This window comes from Mauremys mutica, unplaced genomic scaffold (assembly GCF_020497125.1).
Source record: "Mauremys mutica isolate MM-2020 ecotype Southern unplaced genomic scaffold, ASM2049712v1 000090F_np12_subseq_1:148583_obj, whole genome shotgun sequence".
In the NCBI taxonomy this organism is placed as follows: Eukaryota; Metazoa; Chordata; order Testudines; family Geoemydidae; genus Mauremys; species Mauremys mutica.
Genome location: NW_025422840.1, coordinates 63,739 through 90,694, shown reverse-complemented (window position 1 = coordinate 90,694; position 26,956 = coordinate 63,739). Strand labels below are relative to the sequence as shown.

Below are 26,956 nucleotides of genomic sequence, written 5' to 3'. Positions count from 1 at the left end.
GTGGGGCAGCAGTACTTCTTACCTGGGACTGTCAGTGGTTCTGTCCCCAACTCAAGTTTGGATATGCCTGAAGGCTGGCTTAATTTGTGCCATATCTTCACTATCTGGGGCATGCCCCCACCTACCTTCATTCTGCTCCATCGTGCTCCCAGATCTGAAGAGGCTCCCTGTGTTGGGGTTATTTCCCAGGTGTACTTTACAGCTGCTTTTTAATTATGGCCCTTTAGTCTCTGAATGGGGGACACCGCCAGACATGGTCAAGTTGCTGCTTTGAATGTGGGCATGGAATCGGAAAGTTGGTTAAGCTACCAACATTTTATGATTAAAAAAATTCTAGCTACAGATTACTAGTCAGCCCTTCTCTGAGCAAAATACAATTATGAAATTATCCATGTAAAGATTTCTTAAGTGCCTTAACTTCTTGGAACTGTTTACAAATATTAATGAACATATGAAGAACTGCCTTAAAAAAGAGTAACAGAAGCGGCTGCTCTTGTTTCAGCCAGATTACCCTTTTATTGTTAGGCAGAGTGAGGAAAGGAGGAGAAAATAACCAAAATACTGAACAGATAAACATGCTTTAGATCATGCCCTGAAGCTCACGGGTTCTGAGCTCTGGCAAACAACCACTTCCAAAGGTGAGAGCCCTGTGCTGAGAGAGTTTTGCTGTCAGTTATAGGATCTAGCAACCAGAATGCTCTGGCTGATCTAAATTAATGTGATGGAATATGTGAGAGGTGATCTCACAGGTCCCAGACCATTGAAGACTTTCAAGATAATAATTAAAATTTTGAATTGCAACCAAAAGCAATCGAGTTGCCAATGCCTATTTGAGCATAGGTGGACTAATAACTCCTCTCACTCCGAAGGCGGCACCTTTCTTAGCTGAAACATCCAGCTGTTTTTCAAGAATAGCCCTAACGATTCCATATGGTAGCTGTCTAGCCTGGATGTGACAAAGGCACAGATGCCCATTGTGAGGTCAGTTATCTCAGCCCTCACCTACATCACTATGACACTTTATATTTTTGTTCTAAAATATTCTAAGAAAATAAAATAAAATAAAATAGAAAGCTTGCCAGAGCCTGTGTACTATAGTTTACTTTTATAATTCCATGGGAGATAAAATAACATTTCAAATTTTACATCCTCTACTGGGTACATGCTTTTTGAAGTCACCTGCTTCATATAAGAAGAACCTATCACAGGAACAGCTACATAATAGGAATTTTGAGCCTGTTTCCTCAGAACACCCCATCTATATACAGAGTCTAGAGAGGAAAAAAATTGCTCCGTGCCCACTTCAATTCATTTCCACTCTATTGGCCTGCACAGTGATACTAATCTGGCTAGCCTGCCAGTGCAACCAGTGTCAAACTTTATACTAACATTTCTCCCCAGCACTGAAAGGCATTCGGGATATTTGCGTTTTGTTTATAGCTTTTTCCATAAATGATATTCAAATAAAATAGCTTTTGGGACAAAGTGTACTTGAATGTAAACCTTCAAAGGCTGATAGCAAAAACAGAGCTGCACACAGGCAGCCTTGTTTGGAATTGTTTCCCTCTTCGCTTTGCAATGCTTGAGCCCTTCCAGGCTGTGTTCTTTAAAGAGTATTTGACTATAGAGTCTGCGCATCACTGCAGACATGAGGCAGAGAGACTTTTTTTTAACTATGCCATTCCTTCCAAGCATGCAGTTGCCACAGGTTAGTAAAAAGCTAACATCACAAAAATGTAATTTGAGTCACTCTAGGTATTACTTCAGGATAGGTTCTATTTATTGTACGCTTTCAGATTTTAAATGTATGTAGATCTATAATATATCAAAGGTGCTCTGCTTAGATATGTCTGTAATTTCCACTTAGTTTATGGTATAAATTATGGCTTTGACAAAATATGATATAAATTTATACACATTTATAATTAATCTAATGCTGATACATTGCACTTATATAGCACTTTTCCTCCAAGGATCTCAAAGCACTTCATAAACACTCTCGTGCCAGTATTTAGCCTTAGATGGAGTTTACCACCAGCTTTAGGCTGCATTCTCAAGTAGCCCAACTCCAAGAAGACCCAGTCCCGGCACGCTAGGGACTGCTACCGGCCTCACATCATCCACAGGTTTTAATGGTTTCACGCCGGGACCAGGTCTTCTTGGAGTCGGCTTGCTTGGGAATGCAACCCAGAGCTGGTGGTAAACTCCATCTAAGGCTAAATACTGGCACAAGACCGATAGTCAACAAATACCATAAGGGAAAGTTGAAAAGAACTTTGAAGAGAGAGTTCAAGAGGGTGTGAAACCATTAGGAGGTGCCCATGGAGGGTGTGAGGCTGGTAGCAGCCCCCAGCACGACAAGACAGGGTCTTCTTGGAGTCGGGTTGCTTGGGAATGCAGCCCAAAGCTGGTGGTAAACTCCATCTAAAGCTAAATACTGGCACAAGATTGATAGTCAACAAATACCATAAGGGAAAGTTGAAAAGAACTTTATAAACACTAATTATTTATGCCTTAATCTTGTTACTTATTTTACCCGTTTTAGGGATGCGTAAACTGAGATTCAGACCAATTAAGTGATTTGCTCAAGATGCCACAGCAAATAAGTGGGAGAATTGGGAATAGAATTCAAGAGTGTTGACTCCAGTCTCACTAGATCCCATTCCCTCCCAAAAGTATCTATGCTTCTATATGTATAATACTAATTTTGATACAGTCTTCAGATATTTAGTATGTTCATACCATGAACATGTTCATATTCAATATTATTGGTTTTCAGCCTTTTGCCAGAGATCATATGTGGTAAGGTGAATTCATTTCTGTGATGACGCTACCTATTCTGAAGTGGGTGATTGTCACTTAATAAGGTATATATGGTTTTGTTCCAACCGGACAACAGCACTCATTGCAATTCCAAATTAAGATAAAACCTTAGATACTTCAAACTAACTTCAATAATAATTTGCACAGTTTAGTATGTTATATGGGAAACCTGTCAGGACTAATTAATATAGTGATTTTCTTACCTTCCAAACATTACTTTTTCCATTCATAAATCACAGTTATGTGCCCATCTTGATAAAACAAATAAAAACAGTAGCTTTGCAGTTATTTGCACTAGTGAAGAGATGCTGATGCCATTTTAGCATTAATGACTTACAGTCTACTGCTGGGATTGGAGTTAAACACTCAACCCCCATTGAAATGTCATGGAATTTGGGTACCCACTTCCCTTAGGCTCACTTGAAAATCCCTGCCTTTTCATTAGCACACATACCACACATGGCATTTTTTGTTGTGTTTTGTTTGGTTTGTCAACATTTTGCAGATACTCAAGTCAAAATGATCCACTAGGAAATACTTATCTCTGAAAAGAACGACCATACTGGGTCAGACCAAAGGTCCCTCTAACCCAGTATCCTGTCTTCCAACAGTGGCCAATGCCAGGCACTTCAGAGGGAATGAAAAGGACAGGTAATCATCAAGTGATTCATCCCCTATGGCCCATTCCCAGCTTCTGGCAAACAGAGTGTCAGGAGTCTACCCTCACTTGAAACTGGGCGGTTTCAAAGTGAGGACCCGCATGTCTTCCCCCCACCCCAAAATCCTAGGGTAGGTCTCCTTCAAGCTGCCACCACTCGGTCGATTACGTGGGCCGAGACACCCCTGTTTCCCCCCTTGGGAACACAGATCAATTCACAGAGGAGGAACCTTCCCCCTCCCCCCTCTCTCCAGCCTGCTCTGGAGACAGAGGTGCCTGGATTCAAACGCCTTGAATCTCACACACACAGGGAAGCAGCCCACTTCCCCCTCCCCTTCCCCTGAATTTCCCCAAGGGAAGGAATTAACCAAGTCCAAAGAAAAGAAAAGAATTTATTAAAGAATAAAAAGAAAAATACAGAATCTCTATGAGCCCAAGCTGGACACTCATAGGGTATAACCTTATCAATCTCTGGAGAGAATCCCCTCTCCCCCTTTTCTCAGTAAAAGCAATATCAGCAAACAGGAATAAAGCATTTCCTTTAGCAAACACACAATTGCAAATATAGAAATCAAATCATAAGACTAATTCGCCTTTCTAATTAATACTCACTATTAATTAGTAGAAACTACTCCAGGAGAACTTGGAGACATGACTGTCTTCTGTTAAAACCAAAACCAGTTCTCACCCAGACAAAGGCTTCCCTCCACAGAGATTTGAAAAAATCTTATCTCTGATTGGTCCTCTGGTCAGGTGGTCACCAGGTACTACATGTTAACCCTTTACAGGTAAAACAGACTTTAACCCTTAACTATCTGTTTATGACACGCCCCCCAAATCGCCAACAGTGGGAACTACTGGTGGTGATTTCCTCCTAGCACTGTAACATAAACAGATAAACAAAACACATGCACTATTACATATACTACTAAGTATGTAAACAACAAGATTTTTGACACTGAAGAACACTTTGTATGCATTTGAGCGGACATACTTGGCATTGTCCTTGCCCATCCTCCCAGTGGAAGGACTTTCCCAACCTGTTTTAGGTTTGTTGACCCCAGAATGCCCACTGGGATGTGAGGGCCCAAGCTTAAGAGCTTGTCCCAGTACTTAGTTGGAACTACCAACTGTCTTTGAGGATGCTGGCCTTCCTGGTGTCCACCAGAAAGAATGTCCTTATATAAAAGTTCTTGTTTTACAACAAACTGGAATTGGGTAGAAGAGCTGAGAGGCGGTGGGTTGCTTCGTGCCGCCGCCCAAGCTTTCTTAAGGCTGTTATCGGCTTCCTGCTCTGTCTGGAACTGTTCCCTTGAGGCGGGAGACACCAGTTCCTTTGGGAGCGATGTAGGTGATGAGGTTGTTTCTATTGACTGTGGACCGCTCGCCGCTGGTGCACAAGGTGATATTTCAGGCTCTGGCTGAGCCTCTTGGGTAGAGTTGTCTGCTGCTTCTGCCAGTTTAGGCCCGTTGGCGCCCCCTGGCGGTGGAGTTGCAAGCGCTGGCGTCAGTGCTGGCGCTGGTTCTGCCGCTGGTTGCTTTTCCAGTTCCGGTCCTGGGACTGGATGTACTATGGCTGCTGTAGTTGTTGGCATGGGATCCGGTTCCACCACCTCTGTCTGGGTCTCTGGTAACACAGACAGGGTCCTGGTGGATGGCTCAGGAACAGGGATGGGAGTGCCTGCTTGTTTGGCCTGGCCGCGGGTGACCACTCCCCCCCTCTTGGCCAGCTGCACATGGTTGGCCAAGTCTTCCCCCAGTAGCATGGGGATGGAATAATTGTAATAGACAGCAAAAGTCCTTTTTCCTGACCAGTCCTTGTACTGGTCTTCAGGGATGCTGTACCCATGGCAGGTCCTTTTAACCTTTTTGAAGAAGGCCTCAGTGTCCTCACCTGCCATGTAGGTGGGAAATTTCTTGGGATGGGGAACAGTGCCTTCTGGTGCTGGCCACACCCCTCTGCAGTCAGTGAATTTTATGTGTGGCTTGCTGGTGTTGCTTTTTGGTGCTGGCCACACCCCTCTGCAGTCAGGGAATTGGTTTCCCCAATTCCTAACCCTTTCTATTCCCGAGAGACTGAATAGAAAAGAAACAAAACCTTTTCATTTGCAAATGTGTAGTTGCTGTTTGCTGATATACTGAGAAGACCAAAAAAAAACTGGTTTGTCCTGTTTCTAGCACTTGCTAAGTACCTCACAGTGGGGGTCCTTCTAACAAACCTCCTAGAAAAACTTGCACCTTTTCCCTAGCTGTTTTTAAGCAGACAAAGAAAAGAGAAAAAAAGAAGAAGCTGGTGCTACTTAGTACCTGCGAAAAAAGTCTAGTAAATCCTGTCAGGGATTTGTATTCCCTGGCTCCAGAGGATTTGAAAAGACACAGGGAAAGAAAACCTGGCTGGAGGGTTTAGTATACCCTCCCCCAAACCTGTTTTCCCTGTTGGATGGGAATGTACTTTGTCGAGTACTTCCCCCCACCTTAGGAATCCTGAGTGATACCTGATATCACAAAGGAAGGACACACCTCTAGGGAAGAGTTTTTCCTCAGCATAGCCAGCAGAGAAAAAAACCTCCTAACCCTGAAAACTGCTTTAAACTGCCTTTTCCTCCAGCTGCCTGTCCAAGCAACAGAAGAAAACTTGCTTCCAACAAAGCCTGCTGGAAAACTAAATTTCCTTCAGCCAAACTGGCTGAACTGTAACCTGCCTGTGCTCTGAGTTGCTGTACTCAGCAGCCCAGCTGAAAGGCTGCTGCTAACAATACCCCTGAGAAAAATCTGGTCTATTCCTTAGGGATTTGTGTTCTCCTGTCTTCTGATCCTTTCAAAAGACACAGGGAGAAAAAAAACCTGGCTGGAGGGTTTCTCTCTGCAACCCCCAAACCTGCTTTTCCTGTTGGATGGGAATGTACTTGGCGAGCACTTCCCCCCACCTCAGGAATCCTGAGTGGTACCTCGTATCACAATGGACGCAAGAGGGCTTTGTAACAGAAAGCCCTGCAAAAACTGAAAATACTTCTAACCCTGAAACTGCTTCAAAACCACCTTTTTCTCAAGCTGCCTGTCCAAGCAACAAGTAAGAAAAAGAGAATGCTCCCTTCAGCGTAGCCCAGCTGAAAAAAATTCCTTCTAACAATGGGATCGAAACTCCGCTGCCACCATGTCAGGAGTCTACCCTCACTTGAAACTGGGCGGTTTCAAAGTGAGGACCCGCATGTCTTCCCCCCACCCCAAAATCCTAGGGTAGGTCTCCTTCAAGCTGCCACCACTCGGTCGATTACGTGGGCCGAGACACCCCTGTTTCCCCCCTTGGGAACACAGATCAATTCACAGAGGAGGAACCTTCCCCCTCCCCCCTCTCTCCAGCCTGCTCTGGAGACAGAGGTGCCTGGATTCAAACGCCTTGAATCTCACACACACAGGGAAGCAGCCCACTTCCCCCTCCCCTTCCCCTGAATTTCCCCAAGGGAAGGAATTAACCAAGTCCAAAGAAAAGAAAAGAATTTATTAAAGAATAAAAAGAAAAATACAGAATCTCTATGAGCCCAAGCTGGACACTCATAGGGTATAACCTTATCAATCTCTGGAGAGAATCCCCTCTCCCCCTTTTCTCAGTAAAAGCAATATCAGCAAACAGGAATAAAGCATTTCCTTTAGCAAACACACAATTGCAAATATAGAAATCAAATCATAAGACTAATTCGCCTTTCTAATTAATACTCACTATTAATTAGTAGAAACTACTCCAGGAGAACTTGGAGACATGACTGTCTTCTGTTAAAACCAAAACCAGTTCTCACCCAGACAAAGGCTTCCCTCCACAGAGATTTGAAAAAATCTTATCTCTGATTGGTCCTCTGGTCAGGTGGTCACCAGGTACTACATGTTAACCCTTTACAGGTAAAACAGACTTTAACCCTTAACTATCTGTTTATGACACAGAGGCTAGGGACACCATCCCTGTCCATCCTGGCTACTAGCCATTGATGGACCTATCCTCCATGAACTTATCTAGTTCTTTTTTAAATCCTGTTATAGTCTTGGCCTTCACAACATCCTCTGGCAAAGAGCTGCACAGGTTGACTGTACTTCCTTATGTTTGTTTTAAACCTGCTGCCTATTAATTTCATTCGGTGGCCCCTAGTTCTTGTGTTCTGAGAAGGAATAAATAACTCTTCCTTATTTACTTTCTCCACACCAGTCATGATTTTATAGACCTCTATCTTATCCCCCTTAGTCGTCTCTTTTCCAAGCTGAAAAGTCCCAATTTTGTTAATCTCTCCTCATATGGAAACTGTTCCATACCCCTAATCATTTTTGTTGCCCTGTTCTGTACCTTTTCCAATTCCAATATATCTTTTATGAGATCAGATGTCCAGATCTGCATGCAGTGTTCAAGATGTGGGTATACCATGGATTTATATAGAGAAATATGATAGTTTCCATCTTATTATCTATCCCTAATAATTCCCAACATTCTGTTATCTTTTTTGGATTAGGATTAAGGATCAGCTACTTTGCAGGTAAGGGCCTACAATTTGGTATCGCGTGGGGTGCAATATTATACTACAGAAATTCCTATTGCCCACCTTATTTTAGCACTTCTATATTAACATTATGCCACAAATAGTATCATCTGCTAAAATGTAATTTTTTTAAAAATTCTCTGGTTTCTTAATGATTTTTCATTAGTGCTGACAGGTTCCCTTGTGCAAACTGTAAGCAGGAGCTAGATTCTGGATTTCAATAAACTCTTGGACAGGGCTTTTTATTCAAGTATCTTAAAGCATTTTACAAATGCTAATTAAGCAAGCCCCACAAGTTAGTGAAATTGAAGGCAGAGAAGTTCAGTTATTTGCCCACGGTTACACAGTGAGTCAGTGACAGAGACGGGATTCGAACCCAGGAGTCTCGACTCACTGTACTCTAACAGTATAATGTTACAGACCCAGATTACATGCTGTATAAAATTTAACATATTTTTAAATTTAGACTTTCCGCAGTTTGTAACTGACCCTGTTGTCAAATTACATCAGCGAGAGAACATCTCTATTTTATCATGTGTTGATAAACGACTCCCTAAATGGGTCACAAAGTGGAATAGCCGCTCTGCACATACTAGCTTATTGAACAGTGTTGCTGTTTACAGTGTGTTGCAGTTGTAGTCACAGTGAACTGCATGAGTTGCACTTCCCTTCCTTTTGCATACCTCCTGAACAAAATGGGAGGAGGGCAGAGAGGCTGAGCTCCTTAAATTAACCTTGTAATAACTAATGACTATGGGAGTGATATTAAAATAGCTGCTACTCAGGATGCCAATTACAGACTGGTCCAAATGCCAGAGGTTAAGAAAGTGAGCCAGCACCCTGTGGAAGACTAGGTATCAGATAACTGATGAATCAAGAACAGATTTTAATGTTAGTCACAGGATATCTGGCATTCGCTACAATTCTATTGTCCAATGATGAATTTAAACCAAATTCCATATTGATTGCACCTATTCTCTTACTAAGAATAAGGCCAAGGTGTCAGATGTGCACAAATTCCTGATTTGTGTCAGTGCATATGGTACTTTATGTGCAAAGAAGAGACGCGCTTACAGCCCTTTCTTCAGCCATCCCTCCAAAATGTGTCCTTGTATGTCTAAGTACTTTTGTGAAATTCCTAGACTGGGGAGGGAAAAGCCACATGTGTCTGTTGACGTACATGTTGTAACATAGCACATAAAAGCAGAGGACCTAAAGTCCTGATACAGGAAAAATTTCCAGTGGCACAAGGGATCAGGCCCATAGAAACCAGAAGTGAAAAAATACAAATGTATTCTCTAACTGGACAGTTATTGCGCATTTAGAGCCAAGAAACAGATAATTTAGGGAGGGAGAATTTCTCTGGCTTTCCCCCCTACAAATAAATCACTACTTCTCTTCTTCCTTGCACATAGGCCCTTTTAAAGTAAGGTTGTTAGGCAGAAATAATAAATGAGCAGCAAATGTATTTTTCTAATGGAAATCCAAAAGGAAATTTCATGACCTTTAAGAATATTTATCTTTGTACAAGTAATTGTGCTTCAATTGTCATAGAAGTTATCATACAAACTAACAAAAGTAGGAAATTAAAGCAATATTTAGAAATCATTTATTCAAAATGAACAGTTCCTTACATTCATTATTGTTAAAAGTGAAAAGGCTTTTTTTCTTTCTTTGCACAGCTAAGAAGAACATAAAAATGGCCAGTATCCTGTCTTCCGACAGTGGCCAGTGCCAGGTGGCCCAGAGGGAATGAACAGAACAGGTAATCATCAAGTGATCCATTCCCTGTCGCTCAAAATAGAACTATTTACAGTTTTAAATCTAGGCAGTTGCTTCATATTTTACTCTTATAAACATCTGCATCCTATTTCATTTAGATTTCTAATAGAGCTGGTTGAAAAAATTGAATAATTTTTTGTGAAATTTTTGACTGAAAATTTTTGACTGAAAATTTTGATGAAAAATCAGATTTTGAAAAATTTAGACCAGCTCTTGGGTCTAACCTGGCACTAATGAGGGCCAGATTATGGAGTTCTTGCACATCATGAAGTGCATTTATTCGTTTGAGTAGTCCCCACTGAATCCAGCATTTCACTTGGATCATTTGTTTCTCATGGGGTAGTGTGTGCTAAATCTAGCATAGCATAGCACAGCATAGCATCTCCCTGGTGCGAGTTTGCAGCTATGGGCATGACGGTGGCAGTGTAAAGCAGGGCCAAGAGGCTCACCTAAATGAGTGCAACTAACATTTCAAGGAAGATCATGCAGAGCTTATAAAAATATATGCCGAGACACGTGATCCTAAAGCTAATGCAGGGGTTCCCGAATTGTGAGATGTGAAATTTTTTCCCCCTCTAGTCGGCACTGGTGAGGCCACATCTGGAGTACTATGTCCAGTTTTGGGCCCCACACTACAGAAAGAATGTGGACAAATTGGAGAAAGTCCAATGGAGGGTAACAAAAATGATTAGGGGGCTGGGGCACATGATTTATGAGGAGAGGCTAAGGGAACTGGACTCATTTTGTCTGCAGAACAGGGGCGGCTCCAGGCCCCAGCACGCCAAGCGCGTGCTTGGGGCGGCAAGCCGCGGGGGGCGCTCTGCTGGTCGCCGCGAGGGCGGCAGGCAGGCTGCCTTCAGCGGCTTGCCTGCGGAGGGTCCGCTGGTCCCGCGGCTTCGGTGGACCTCCCACAGGCATGCCTGCGGAGGGTCCGCTGGTCCTGTGGCTTTGGCGGACCTCCTGTGGGACCAGCAGACCCTCCACAGGCAAGCCGCCAAAGGCAGCCTGCCTGCCGTGCTTGGGGCAGCAAAATCCCTAGAGCCACCCCTGCTGCAGAAGAGAAGAAAGGGGTAGGATTTGATAGCTGCTTTCAACTGCCTGAAGGGGGTTTCAAAGGGGATGGAGGTAGGCTGTTCTCAGTGGTGACAGATGACAGAACAAGGAGTAATGGTCTCAAGTTATGGTGGGAGAGATCTAGGTTGGATATTAGGAAAAACTTTTTTACTAGGAGGGTGGCGAAGCACTGGAATGGGTTACCTAGGGAGGTGGTGGTATCTCCATCTTTAGAGATTTTTAAGGCCCGGCTTGACAAAGCTCTGACTGAGATGATTTAGCTGGGGTTGGTCCTGCTTTGAGCAGGGGACTGGACTAGATGAGGTCTCTTCCAACCCTAATCTTCTATGATTCTAAATTTTTGCAATTGGAATCTGTAACAGGGTGTTCTGTACCCTTTACGGGGGTGGAACTTGGGGCTGTTCTGTGACCTGCTACTTTAAGGAAACAGGTATTGAAAAGCGCAGTGGACTGGCACCAGCTGTTAATCAGGTAGATACCTCTTTAACATGATAACATCCAGCAGGTAGGTGACACTGAGGGGGAAAGCCTGGAGAGGAGAATTGCAGGAAGGCATTGAGTCAGGAGAGAGGCTCCTTGGGATGGGAACCCAAAGCAGAAGGGAGATTGTGCAAAGAACTGCACATTGGAAAATATAATCCCAACTATACATACAAAATGATGGGGTCTGAATTAGCTGTTACCACACAAGAAAGAGTTCTTGGAGTTACGGATATTTCTCTGAAAATCTCCGCTCAAGGTGCAGCAGCAGTCAAAAATGCTAACAGAATGTTAGGAAGCATTGGGAAAGGGATAGATAATAAGATAGAAAATATCATAATGGCCTTATATAAAGTCATAGTACACCCACACCTTGGATACAGTGTGCAGTTCTGGTCGCCGCATCTGAAAAAGTATGTTAGAATTGGAAAAGCTACGGAGATGGGCAACACACATGATGGGGGTATGGAACAGCGTCCATCTGAGGAGAGATTAAAAAGACTAGGACTGTTCAGCTTGGAAAAAAGACAAGTAAGGGGAGATATGATAGAGTTCTATAAAATCATGAATGGTGTGAAGAAAGTGAATAAGGAAAGATTTACCCCTTCACGTAACACAAGAAGCAGGGGTCACCTAAGGAAATTAATAGGCAACAGATTTAAAACAAACAACAGAAAGTACTTCTCCAGACAATGCATAATCAAAAAAGAAGTAGATAAGTTTGTGGAGGATAGGTACATCAGTGACTATTAGCCAGGCTCTGGGTGTTCCTAAGCCTCTGACTGCCAGATGCTGGGACTGGACAACAGAGAATGCATCACTTGATAATTGCCCTCTTCTGTTCATTCCCCCTGAAGCATCTGGCATTGGCCACTGGCAGACGATAGGATACTGGACTAGATCAGGGGTAGGCAACCTATGGCACGCGTGCCAAAGGCAGCACGTGAGCTGATTTTCAGTGGCACTCACACTGCCCGGGTCCTGGCCACCGGTCCAGGGGGCTCTGCATTTTAATTTAATTTTAAATGAAGCTTCTTAAACATTTTAAAAACCTTATTTACTTTACATACAACAATAGTTTAGTTATATATTACAGACTTATAGAAAGAGACCTTCTAAAAACGTTAAAATGCATTACTGGCGCTCGAAACCTTAAATCAGAGTGAATAAATGAAGACTCGGCACAGCACTTCTGAAAGGTTGCTGACCCCTGGGCTAGATGGACTATTTGGCTGACCCAGTATGGCTGTTCTTATGTTCTTAGGCTATTTGCAAACCAGCATGGTTTGAGGGCTCTGGTATCTGGCCCTGAGAGAGTAATATAGGTTAATGACCTCCAATTTCAAGTATATGTTAAATTTATTTAGATCTGTCTGAGAAGTATTTTCAAGAGAGCATAAATGCTTTTAAAGAAGCTGAAGGGATGGAGAGTGCTAAATGCCTCGGAGCTGTGGATGATTTCTGTCAGTTTCTTATAGCCACTGGACAACAGGAGGTAAGGAATTTTGGAAGATCACTCTGCCTTTATCCATTGACACACTTTATAAGTAGTGGTGTGTATATTTTTTTGCTAGAACCTTTCCACAGAAGTGGTATTGCTCTCACAGTCAGCTCATGATAGAGATGATGGTGAAGCAAGAGGAGACTAAAGAAGTAATTCATATTTTTTGTTTAGCATAATTAGGGTTTTTTCCATTTGGGAATTATTGTAAATAGCTCATAATTTTTAGAATTATGTTATTTGCCCTTTTTATAGTTTGTTTTCATATTGAACTCTGTGATCATTTGCTATGTGCTATATATCATGAATGGAAAGTGATTGGTCACCTCAGGCACATGATATTGTTTGTTTCCTGATTGGATGGTCTGAGCTTTTAGAAATAGAATTCCCTTTTTCTGTATGTACCAGGAGTCAATAACCTTTGGCACGTGGCTCGCCAGGGTAAGCACCCTAGCGGGCCGGGCCGGTTTGTTTACCTGCCGCGTCTGCAGGTTTGGCCGATCACAGCTCCTACTGGCCGGAGTTCGCCACTCCAGGCCAATGAGGGCGGCAGGAAGCGGCGGCCAGCACGTCCCTCGGCCTGCGCTGCTTCCCACCACCCCCATTGGCCTGGAACGGTGAACTGTAGCCAGTGGGAGCCACGATAGGCCGAACCTGTGGACGCTGCAGGTAAACAAACCAGCCCGGCCCACCAGGGTGCTTACCTTGGCAAGCCGCATGCCAAAGGTTGCTGACCCCTGTTATATACCAATATTCATAATTGTTTGAATCTATGTGCAAGTAAAAACAGATCTTCAAATTGTCTGGGAGAGTACTTCTGAAACAGGTAATCTCACTAGTATTTGCACTATTATTTATTTTTTGAATAACAGTAGCACCCAGGAGCCCTAGTTATTGTGCTAAGCACTGTACACAAACAGAAAAGAAGTCCCTAATCTAAGTAGTATTCCCAACATGCTTGCTTCCGGCAAATATTGTTGTGAATAAAATCTCAGTCAACTACACTTTTTGATAGAAGAGCTTGCAAATATCAGCAAAATGAATCCGCAGGCTTTATGCACAAAGACATTCACAAATACTTTTGTAATATCCTTTTGTCTATATTTAGGGATCACTAATACAATAATAATAATTTAATGCCCATTGAAAACAATGGGATGCTTTGCACTGAATTTAATGGACTTTGAATCAGGCACTATTAATATATGATGGGCAGAGAAAGAGAAAATCTTTGACCTAAAAAAACCAAAATAATTTCATTAGTTACACTAGTAAGACACTAAAGAGTCCATTCTTTCTTTTCACCAATTTCTTTTTGAAAATGAACCCAGAATTTCACTATCTGAGGGTTCTCATTTTGCACACACAGTTTTTGGTGCCTGTTATTTCCTGTCTCATATTTAACTAAAGAAAACTTGGCTCAGATAATAGACCACACTCAGAGTGTGTTTGTTGTTTGTAACTGTAATAAAGAGAAGTGATTTTCATTGTTATATAACAACAAACAGACGTTATCTTATATCCCATAGCAGCTGCTGATGTTTTCTTTCCCTGACCCATTTTTAATTTTTTTTTGGCTATTTTTCCTTTCACAGAGAGCACCAATAATGCTGAAAGGATCATTAGAAGCTAAAATATCCCTATTTGGGTATCTCAGCCTGGAAGTAGCAGAGACATACTGGCTCCTAGGAGGAACAGAACTGGCACAAGGACACACACATTTGGCATACAAGAAACTTAAGAAGGTAAAACCATAAGCTTATGAATAGGCCAGGATAAATGACATTTTTTTGTACTGGTAAGTTATGCCCTGGCAAAACTTTCTTTGGCAAGCTGAAGCCTCTTTGTACTGTGATCTGCATGAACAAATATAGCGCCCTCTAACTTAGTGTAGGGAAACTGACCTGCACAGAGTAGCTGCAGAATTAGGGCAGTGCAAAGGTAAGCTTTAAGCCACTATCACACATCCATCCCTGGCTCATATACAGTGCAGTTTGGCCCCACTAGCCAGGATCTGACCCAAACATCTGCACTTTATACCTCAAGGAGAAAGTTTTTAGCTCTGCTATCTAGTATCATGCAATGTTTAATTCATGCCTTACTTTGTCAACACTTATTAAAACTTCCCTGTAGTAAGAAATGTATATTCTCCTGAGAGGGTCCTCTGCATCCTTATGAACCTTCACACATTCCCTGCTTTTCCACCCCCTTCCTTTGAGTCTCAGTATTGAGGCTAGCAGTTCTCTGTTAGACTCAGACAATCTTTGAAATCCATTCCTTCTTTCTCAGATGCTGGTAATGAAAGGAATTCTTCTTCCCCTCTGCCCCAGCAAGCAGGAGTTTTTGTCTGGGTTTATATTTTTAATCTCGAATAACCACTTCTACAAAGAATTTGTAATTGTAGTAAACTAAACCAAAATACTGGTGTGTGCCTGTGTATATCAGTATTTGCCTTCCAAAATCATTGTTCTACTTTTATTCTGCTAGAAGCACATCATAAAAAGGAGAAACACAGGTTGTGTTTTTAAGGGCTTGATCATATACTTGTGAAGTCAATGACAAAGTTCCCATTGACTTTAATACTGCAGAATGAGGGCCTAAATGCATTAAATCAGTCATTCTTTACAAATTTATAAAGAAGCATCCATGCTGCATTAAAATCAATGCTAAGAAAAAGGCATTGACATGTAGGACATTATCACCTCAAAATTTAGGCAGATGTCCCAAAAAAGGATTCTATGAAACAGTTCTCTGTTTGGGGTTAGAAAATTAATGGGATGATTTTAACGCGTTGCCCATTTCTAAATTTCACAGGAAAATTCCATAGATGATAGAAAAACTAGTAGTTGTTTTGTAGTGTAGAACATACATTTCAAACATGGAAAACCAAATACGCTATTAACATGCTTTAAGATGTATGCAAGTGAAGCAGGTGTTTTTAACGTTTTCCCTATACTCGATGCATACCTAGAAAAGGTGGCCTCTTATTTTGCAAATGCAGTTTTCACTCTGCCATTTCCAGGCACAAATAAGTGCACATGCAATTGATGTCCCTTAAAGCATTAAGCAACCTAGCAGTTCCCCCAAATTAGATGGATTTTGTGACACCAGTTGCAGCTGTAGTTATTTGCAGCAGTTAAAATGCAGGCACAAAATAGGAGGCCAAGTGAAGGATCATTAAAAACAGGCACTATGTGTTTTATTACATGTAACTTTAAGAAGTACATTGATTTACATACCATGAATTTTGTTTTTAGAGAGAAGGGTAAGGAATTAGTGTTCTTGTCTACTTTAATGATAAATTCTACTCTTAAGATAAGATGACCTTATAAATACCTTTCATAGACATTAAAAGAAATATCTTATGACTTTGTGAAAGCACATTCAGCTATTTTATTTAGTTATAGAAACCTCTGGCAGCTTAAATAAATTGGAATTGTTATATTGTGTGATTAAGGCTGACTCCAATTTTAAAGAGTAATATACAAGGTTACAACAGAATAATTCTTTCATACCACAATACCCAGAAGATATTTTCCTGTGCTCTCTTGGATAATGGTTTGCTGTTATTGGCCTGATTGGAGGAAAAAAAACATATTAAACAATACGATTTTTGGAGACAGATTTCTCAAATCGAATAGGCAATTTCAAAATGTTTGATTATTGTAAGTAAATATCATGCTTGTGAAGGTGCAGAAGTTTCAAAACAATAGAAAATTATCACCTCCTCATTCACTGAGCAGGTACAGTCCGGCAGTAGAAATATCAGCTTCCCACAGTGCTCGGCCAGCGTGTCCCAGCTCAGACCTACAAGTTAGCTCACTCTCTGTGTCCATTCGGTTAATGACCTTACTGCTAAAACTGCCATACAGTAGTGTTTTCTATAAAGTAAACATTTTCTGCTAGAAACTTGACTAAGGCAAATTCATTTAACATAGGCCACCAAATAGAGAAGAGTTAACACCCCAGACTAGATTTAAACCGGTAACCTACATTTGAAAAGTTTCACTACCAGACACGGGTTATGTATTTTTTCCACTTTGGATTCTTTAGTAATTAGTGAAAGCAGCCCCATTAAAACATTAAGGGCTGGGTTTTCCAAAAATTGAAGCCCATGGTCTATGTGCATTTGCATATCTACACAGTATACATAAGCCATTTGAGTACATAAAGGAGCAAATAACTCATTAGTGCTTGCAGTTTCTGTAACTGTGTACAGACTGTGCGTAAATGGGCACCTACCATCGGCCTCAACTTTCTGAAAATTAGGTCCAAACAATGAAAAGGTGGAAATCTGTTAAATTCCTTTCAAGAAACAAGAACTAATGGCTGGTTTTAGATAATAATACTTTGCACTTATAAAGTGACTTTCATCAGAGGATCTCAAAGCAACTTACAAAGGTAGTTACCTACTTTTCCCTCCATGTTACAGATGGAGAAACTGACAGAGATGAGTGATTTGCCCAAAAGTCTCCTTACAGTCTATCCTCTATTTTAGCTGCTAGACTGTGCCAACTCCCTTATAATTTACTCTGCATTCCTTTTGTGTACTTCTCCTTTTTTAATCTTTAATCAAAAAAGGTATTATCGAGGTGAGCTAGCAGACAACATGCAGGGTATAGTTACGACCCCATTCTGGTATAGCGACAACTCACAACAAAAATAATCTGTAGTTAAGTCTGAACCTTTGCAATTGCCCAATTTAGTATTTGGAATGTGTGAGGCCAACAGCCTCTTAATGGGGCCTGTTGTTGCCGGCTACTTTAACTGCACATTCTGTGTTCTGCTGTTTGTATCACAACAGCAGCTGCAGCGGCAGAGTTCCTAGCTTAACTACATGGAATCCATTTAAAACAGAAGCTTTTCCAGGTGTAGCTTTCCCTGTGCTCAGGGGTCTGTCTGGTACATTAGTATAAAAACAAATCAGAAGGTGAGATTATATTATGTAATACAATGTAACATTATTCAATAATCAGTTGAAGGCGCTAGCCTGAATTGAGAAATATGGAAGGGCTCTGTAGGACTTCAGCTGAAAAGAGAGAGTCAGACGTTTTTGTATCATAAAGTCCCTTTTTCACCTTAAGGCAAATACAGCTCTAAACAAGTTTTTGCATGTTATATAAGACTTGCTAATAATCTATGGCAGTGTTTCCCAAACTTGGGATGCCGCTTGCGTAGGGAAAGCCCCTGGCGGGCTCGGCTGGTTTGTTTACCTGCCGCATCCGCAGCTCCTAGTGGCCACGGTTCACTGCTCCAGGGCAATGGGACCTGAGGGATGTACTGGCACCACTATTCCTATGCATCTTCTATATTAAATAGAATATATGCTGTTTATCTCACACAAGCACAGGCTAAATCACCAAACGGGCTATATTGTATAGTGAGAAGAGCTCTTTAGAAAAGCTATAGGGACCCATGGAGTTCGTGTCTCAGCTCAGAAAATGTATAAAAATTACACTAGTAAAGACCGATATTTGTGACATTTTAGATGACTATTTGGACTTGCTCTCATCATATTTAATGTAGGATATGTGCCCACAATACATCAATTTACAGCATAGTGTTATGGCATAGTGTCCTTTAGTATACAGTACTTTATCTGAGATGAAGGAAATAGAGTGCAGACAGAAGTATGATATTTAAGTTGACCATTTCCCTTTAATTCCAAGTCTTTGACAAAATATGCTAACTTCACTGAGTGAAATACCAGCTTTAGGCTGCTGAATCCAAAAACAGTCACCATGTCAATAGCTTGAAACAATCTGTTGGTATCATAGGTGTCTTTTACTATGACGCTTGTCAGTGCCAAAAGTGTTCCACATCTTTAAGGTTATTATTACATGTCACCACTATTTTTATGAACCTTACTTCATTCTGTGTTTGTAACTAATGGCACAATCCTGTAGCTAATGGCATAGCTGTAGGTGGAGAGGGAAGGATCTAAGTTTCTGTTTCAGTCTTTCCTATCTGACATAGTGAGGTCTTCAACTTTTCAAAACATCTCACTTTAGCTGTGTTTCAGCTAGTTTTATTAGTGAAGGAAGGAACATTCCCCGTGTTACCAGCTGTGTGAGTAGATGTATGTTCCCAGACTTTGTGTGATATTTATTTTTATAGTTCTGATTTTTTTTTCTTACTCTAGTCCAGACTGTTTCTCAAACATTAATTAGATCAGGGGATGATTAAAATAAAAATAACACTGTAGTGCTACAGTTATTCAGTTAACATAAGAACATGCTTGCAATGTTCTCTCTGTGATCTCCACTTGAAGGTTAGGTCCTTGTAAATACATTTTTAAAAAAATATGGTGCATTTAAAATTAAACCTTGACCTTTAGAGCTGGTTGAAAGCATTCTGATTTCCTCCCACTGAGGGAACATGATCTATTCTTGTATGAAGTATCATTAGTCTTTAAAACATGGATATCTGAAGACCCACTTCATCTTGTAACTAGTTAGCTGACAACAAACTTTAAGGGTAATTTTGGACTGTGTCTTATTAAAACACAAAACAGTTGTGTTATTAAAGCTTGCTGTTAGCAGGAAATACTTGTTTATCTGATCCTCTGTCTTCTGCCTAAGAGGACAAAACAAAAATGGTAAGTTCTTTGGCACAGGGACCAGTCTGTCTTTTGTGTTTGTACAGCACCTAGCACACGGTGGGTACCACCACAAAATATAAATAATCATATTTTTTGTGAGAATTTGTTTTTTCCTCACTGTTCTGCGAGGAAACAGCTATTAGTCTGAATTTCCAATGCACATTTTTAAAATTAATGTTTTAATATTTTCAAGGGCTAATCCAATAACAGCATGAGTTCAGATTACTGTATACAGATTAGAGATGCACCAAATGAATAGAATAAATAAAAACCAGCCAGAACCTTCCCTCCACCATGCAAACCAAGCACAATTTTTATTTTTAGGTACAAAACTGTTTGATTAAGATTATTTGTAAATTTTAGTCTGTTGTTCCTGGTTTTGGCTGGAGCCTCTTTAGGGTTTTAGAGTAATTGCTGTAGGTCCCTATTAGTTTCAGCCCTGTTAAACTATGTAAAACTTTGCCATAAATACAATTCGCTTTTCCAGGAACAGAATGCAACATAAACCCTGAGCTAAATTCTCCACTCAACCATATGCAAGTGGTTTTCTTTAAGGTGAATGTGGACTCTATTTTCATTGTTAGCTAAATGAATACCCCTATCTCACACACACACACACACACACACACACACACACACACACACACACACACACACACACACACACACACCTATATAATCTCAGTTTATACAATCAAACACTAATTGTGTTTAGTAATCCAATGGCAAATATAAATAAGTTATCTTCATCACACTCCCCCTTTAATTCACAGCTCCAGTGGAAGTGGCTTTATGAAACCCAGGGCTATGACAAATTAGTCTTGTTCTTATTTAATTTTCTCCCTAATTATTTTGTAATATGATTAAAATTTTCTTTAAGATATCTGTCTTTATTTGTATAAATAAATGTTTGTTTTTCCTAGCTTGGCTTTTTTGATCAAAATATTTTGGATCAGATTCTGGTGGTATTATGAATCTTATTAAATTATGTTTTGCAGTGCCTGTACCTTCAGACCCTCTTATTTGGCAGCCACAACAAAAGGACTGTAGCAACCCAGGAGGTCATTGACTTGTCAAAATGAGTGAGTTTTCAGTCTTCTTGGCTGATCTTCCTTTTATATGCTGTTACATTCTGTATTTCCCTGCACGTCTCAGAGATATTTGGGCCATAGAGCTCACAGAAATATGTGATGGAAAAGAAAGATAACCCACACTGTTGGAAAGTTCACAGGGCAACAGTTTGTTGAATATAACACTCTAATTTAAGGATAACTCTTCAGACTTCCACATCAGTGATCTAACCACAGCCTACAGAGATTTTGAGATGTACCACCCCCTCCACCCCCGCTTAGATTAATCAGAGCAGCAAATAAAATTCAGATGAGGGTAGATTCCCTTTCACCTTCATTCCCATCCCCCTCCAAAAAACAAATTAGCTACACTGGCAGTGTAGTTCACCTATTAGGTCCCTACATCTAATAGACATCATCACAGTCCTAGAACTGTTGCTCAACATCTTCCTCAGCCACTAACAGATGTTGCCATGTAATCATGTAGCACCCCATCTCTCTCAGAGGATGGCAAATTGAGCCATTACAGAAATCAAGTAAAGGCCAGGATTAGGAGAACAATCCATTGAAAACATCAGTTCCCAATTATAAAAAGTGTTTGGCTCCATGGATGAGCTGAGTGTTTCAAGATATGCCATGCTTACTGGGGCTGTTAATTATTCATATTTTGTAAATTAAGTGGTGAATAGTGGAATTCACAATGACCTATTATTTACAACACCCTTCCTTTTTTCGGGATCCCAGATGTAGCAGCAAAACAGAGACCATCAGATAAAAAAGACCACCAGACTGTGCTATTCAACAGTACTCCATAGTGGGAAGACCCAGAGCCTCTATATAGGAGACAGGTTTCTCATGCTTACTTCTGAAGACTGAACCTGTATCTGCACGTATCGGTCACGCAGAACTGAAATCCGTCATTGGATTAAATACTGAATGTAAAGCAAATTTCCATGGGGATAAATTACTTACCTTAATGGATACAGAAAAAAAATTAATATAGGGGACCGCTATTTTTAATTTTTATACTCTTGGATCATAGCGTTTTAAGATCATGTAATAACAGCCTCTTCAGTTTTCTCTCGTGAAAGAAAAAAAAATTTTTTCTGTTTGGAAATGCAAAACTGCCTCAGTAATAAAATAAATTTGCATCAAAAATATGATTCAGGCAGGCATTGCTGTTCTGCACTGCACGCTTACTAGCTTCTTGAACAAAGGATTTTAATTTTTCTATTTAGTCTATTCATAAAGGCACCCTATCACCTTGATAGCCATGCACCATTAACTGCATTGTGCAAAAACTGTTAATCATTTTTTTTTTTTTTTTTGGGTTAAACACAATAGGATATGAGTTAGGAAAATAACCCCACCCTACCCCACCCCCAAAAAAAGTTGACAGTAGGGTGGGGTATTTTTTTTCTTGTTTTTAAAGAAGTCTTTTGTATCACATATATGTAACTTTAAGTAAGTTCTGCCATATGAAGAACATCTAGGATTCATTTGAGCTCAGGACTCTTCCTCCCATTGGCAAAAGATGCCATAGCTGAAGTGTGCTTGATTTCAGGCTGCAAAGTACGAGCTGCTGCTACCCACAGCACAATTTGGAAGGGAAAAACAGGATCAGTAGGGTCAGCTACACAGTGAACATGCATGAATAATTGCAGATCATATCATTTAAAGATTTCACTTTCTAATCTAACAGTTGTGGGGTTCAGTGCTTACATCAGTTCTATAGGGATTTTTATGCTGCAGGAAGATTACAGATTCATCAAGAATTTTGGATATAAAGATGTGTGTATCTCTGGGAAGATGTTACCTTCAAGAGTTCAGTACTTAATGGAAAGAGTAGTTTCCATGGAATCAGTTGATGTTAGCATAACTAAGAACCATGATAAATCTAGGAATTAAGATAGGGTGACCAGACAGCAAGTGTGAAAAATCAGGACAGCGGGTGGGGAGTAATAGGAGCCTATATAAGAAAAAGACCCAAAAATCAGGACTGTCCCTATAAAATCGGGACATCTGGTCACCCTAAATTAAGATTTTAAACAATGTGCTGAAAAAATAACCCAAAGTGATGGCCATCTCCTTATTATTCAGAGAGATGCCTGGAGTTTCAGCTCTGATTCACAGTACCTTTAGGGAGAGTCACTCAGAAGAGGAGACTGCCTGAGGGTATGTCTACACTTACCGCGCGGGTCGACGCGGTGAGTTCGAACTCCCCGCGCGCTCCGGTCGACTCTGGAACTCCACCACTGCAAACGGCGGTGGCGGAGTCGACCTTGGAGCCGCAGACTTCGATCCCGCGGCGTCTGGACGGGTAAGTAGTTCGAACTAGGGTACTTCGAGTTCAGCTACGCTATTCACGTAGCTGAACTTGCATACCCTAGTTCGACCTCCGCCCTTAGTGTAGACCAGGCCTGAGTCCATTCATAAGAAGGGACTTTGATACCACAAGCACACAGCATCTTGCCTCACTGAGATCCAGGAAGAAAGGCAGGGCATGCAGAATGGAGGTATTGGACCTGGAATCAGCTAGTCCCCAGAGCAACCAGGAGGAGGCGCACTAGCCTTGAGTAGACCCCATGACAGAATGGCATAATTCAGCCAAATCTTAGAGCAGCAGGAAAACTATGGTTCTCCTGTCCACTCCAACCACTTCGGGTTTATAAATGCCCTGCCCCTGCTGCTAAGAAGGCACCTCAGCCACTCTAACCATGCTGGTTAGATGAGTCAAGGAATAACTAGTTGCTGTGTTTTTACTCTGTCCCTGCCACCAGTGATACAAGCACTTCATACTCCAGAATGAAAGAATGTGTTCTTTGAACTGAAAGGGGCTCATGGATCTGAACATACAGAGAGACCTCAAAGCATGAGACATGAAAACTTGGATTTCTTTTTCCTTTGCTAATGGAGATTTATAAATACCAACCGGGGGGGGGGGGGGTTCGAGGGGGGAAGGAGAAAGACGCATATACACATTCTTTTTCATTGTTTAATACTGAATGTGAAAAAAGTGCAAAAATCATGAAACCACAACAGCAATGCAGACTGCATCGTAAATGACCATACCACAAGCTGCCTGCAAAGTCTCACAGCTGACATCAACAAACCCTGCTTCAACATGTCTACAGTCTTTTAAACACCTGCTATAGCAAACATCAATCTGTACAGAGCTGTAGCTCTCTCATATATCTCTCTTCTTACACATATATACTCTATTTTATTTGCTTTCAAATCCAAAAGTGTACATGTTTAAAGATTATTATAGTCCCCCACTTCTGAGGTAAACTACCTCAAGCATATAAATACAAACTTCTACTGAATAAAACTAGTAGTTACATTTTAACAAAATTCTATTTGTTAAATTCAAACTCAGCAATTACCTTACTTGTATTTAATGAAAAAAAGAACAGCAAAGTTTCTATGAGTAAGCTTCAACAGTATGTGCTGATTGAGGCCATGTTATCAATCCTTCCAGCTCCACGCTATCAATAAAGTAATTACACACGAAGCTGTTAAATAGGGCGTCAGTATTTTTTTTTAAAAAAAAAACAACCCTCAGAGTAGTAGGTTATATTTGCTTGGCTAGGAATAGAAGCATGTGAATTAAGACCTGGATTCTGCTACCACAGTGGTTTTCAACTTTTTTTTAGGGGTTCACAACTGAAAAATTTTGAATGGAGGTGCGGATCCCTTTGGAAAACTTTGACATAGTCTGCAGACCCCAGGTTAAACACAGTTCTATGATAACGACACCCTTTCATGAACCCCTTAGACAGTCTGCAGCCCTCCAGGAGTCCATAGACCACAGGTTGAAAACCACTGTGCTAACACATCCAGATGGAGGTGGAATCTGCACAGATCAAATCGCAACATCAGGGCCCAAGTCACTACCTCTTTGTTTCCTGGAAGAGTCATTACCTGAAGGTGGTTGTCGTGCAAAAAATAAAATAGATCTGTAGCTCTTTCCCAGTTTTCAATAACATTGAAGATGACGACATAAGTCTCATGTTAATGGGATTCAAATGGAGAATATGCTGCTTACACAATCTTCTTCAAAGCTTATATCCTTTATTCATTAAACCTAGTTTTCATGGCTTGAGGGAACTCATCCATCGGAATGACTTCATGTTACTGTTCTTTTCCAATTCGTTCGGACAAACCTAAACTCTTCAAGCAGCAGATTAAAATTCTGATTCAATCTAGAATTAAAGCACTTAAATTTATGGAACAAACCTTTTCCTCTCCAAACGACTAAAGCAACCAACAGCAACATAAATACATTTCAATATGACCTACTACACCTGATAAATTAATGCTGTTACAGGACATTTTAAAGAGCAGCTGGTGCCTCCTTGGAAACGTTTTATTTAGAAACAATACTGACATGGTCTCTTTTTCTTCTCCTTCAGTACTATGGACATCTGTATAAAACAGGAACTTACGATTCATTTACTCCTTGCTGGTTTTTCCTTCACCTGATGTCCTAATTCTCTGAACAATGGAAGATAAATACAATCTAGCATCAGTAGAATTGTTTCTAAAGAAAATAGGTCTCAAAGTTTTCCATGAGGCATCAATAAATGCAGCTGATATTATTGGCTCTCTTATTTGTGGCAGGAGAATACATATTCTGCAGCTATCCTTATGTCTATTTTAAGAGAGCTTTTTTTTAAGTTTCAACTTCAAACCAAATATAGAGAAAACTAAAGGTGATACTTTTCAAACCTGTGTGCCTAAAATTGGATACCTAAATTATGTTTAAGTAAATATTTTAATAAAATTCTATCAAAGTATGAAATTACAAGTCTAACTGAGCAACCATGTTTGAAAATTTTTGCCTAACTCCCATATAGGAATTTTTTAAAATCTAAAAATGCATTCTTTTGTTGCCTTTTTTTTTTTTAAATCCAGTTCCAGAGAGGATCAACTAAGGCAATGGAATTTTAAGCTGTTCTTTGAGCTGTAATCATTCATGAGCCCCTTATCGGTCAGTGGTAGCAAAAGTATGTTTTACAGGAGCATATATGAATAATTCTGACAAATATATCAGTTATGTGATTAACAACATAAAATAAATGTAGCATGCACACCTTGGATGCATCTGCACTACTCAACTTCATGTTTGTTTCCAGCACTAGGGCCACTGGCTCCCTCTCTTCCCAGCTCAGAGAACTGCATCAGTGCTGGAAAACTGATACAAAATTTTGCAGTGCAGACAAGGCCCTATGCTTAAACCTTGAAATGCTGATAATTACTTGAAGATACCTGGTATAGTCTCAATCTTGGTAATGAAGGCAGATCCTAATACACTAGTGTGTCTCATATGAAAAGTAGGTTAAGATGTTAAACTACACGTCATCTATCTCCACTTCACATTTAAGTCAATACTGCAAAGTAGTAGTCAGTTTTATAAAATCTAGCTTCTTCTGATACGAAAGAAACGGAGAAGTTAATGAAGGCCACACCACAATAAAATAATTTAGTTGAATTGTAATTTGAGTTAAACACACACAAACTATGTTTAAGTAACATTGCGCTTGTGACCAAAACCAAACCACAAGAAAGGAATTCAAAGTTAAAGGCTAACAGTCTGGCACAATAGGGCTGTCTGGGTTTAACGGGTGGCTCTACTTTCAGAGCGTGTGTGTATAAAAATGGCAGCTTCTTACTCCATATACCTAACTCGCTGTATATTCAGAGGTGTGTCTACAACAAAAGCTGTGCATGGGCTAGCCTCCCGAGCTAGCTTAAATCCGGCTAGCACAGGTAACAATAGCAATGAAGAGAGCACAGCATAGACTTCAGCACAGGAACTACAAGTTCAGCAGAGACCCTGGGTAGATACTCACCTTGCTAGTCCGTGCTGAAGCCCACTACTGTTATGTTAACAGGCTAGCAGGATCCAAGCTAGCTCAAGGTTAGCCCTTGCACAGCTTTCGCTGAGTAGGCATACCCAGAGTCAGATCTTCTTTTAGTGTCAACAATAAATGTTTGTTCCTCTTTTTGCTCCTGTTAGCACTGCAGGGCTAGTACAGCTACCGGAGAATGAGCTGGATGCTATTCTTGATTGGGCACCAAAGAATTAACTCAGTTCTAATTGCAGAACTGAAATATGCTCCTTGGTTACACACTTGAGCAAACCCAATAAAAACAATGGCATTTCAAGTGCTGTAACTGAAGAGTGTGGCCCGAGAAAATCTATTACTGATGAGAAGAAGTCACAAAGAACCCAGAGGAGTGACTTTCAGATCCTAGGTTGAATATACAGTTAGAAAAAAACATCTTTTTAAACAGAAAAAGGTTGATCTGGAAACTGAGACACAATGAACATGGAAGCCATCAATGCCATTTTTTCAGTCACTTGTCAGAGAAGAACCACACTTGAGCTAATCCCACAGTGCCAAGGCATTATACCATATGGTATATGCCATCACACTCTCC

The 26,956-nt window shown here is 40.7% G+C and overlaps 1 protein-coding gene across 1 annotated transcript in view; it reads left to right on the top strand.

Annotated features, from left to right (window-relative positions):
• The window catches only part of LOC123356959 (tetratricopeptide repeat protein 23-like), a 50,623-nt gene that overhangs the window by 15,360 nt on the left and 8,307 nt on the right, over positions 1-26,956 (top strand). The window contains exons 3-5 of the mRNA XM_045000214.1: positions 12,705-12,832; positions 14,434-14,583; positions 20,438-20,521. Of these exons, the coding sequence (XP_044856149.1) occupies positions 12,705-12,832; positions 14,434-14,583; positions 20,438-20,521 (362 nt within the window). The remainder of the gene's footprint in view (positions 1-12,704; positions 12,833-14,433; positions 14,584-20,437; positions 20,522-26,956) is intronic.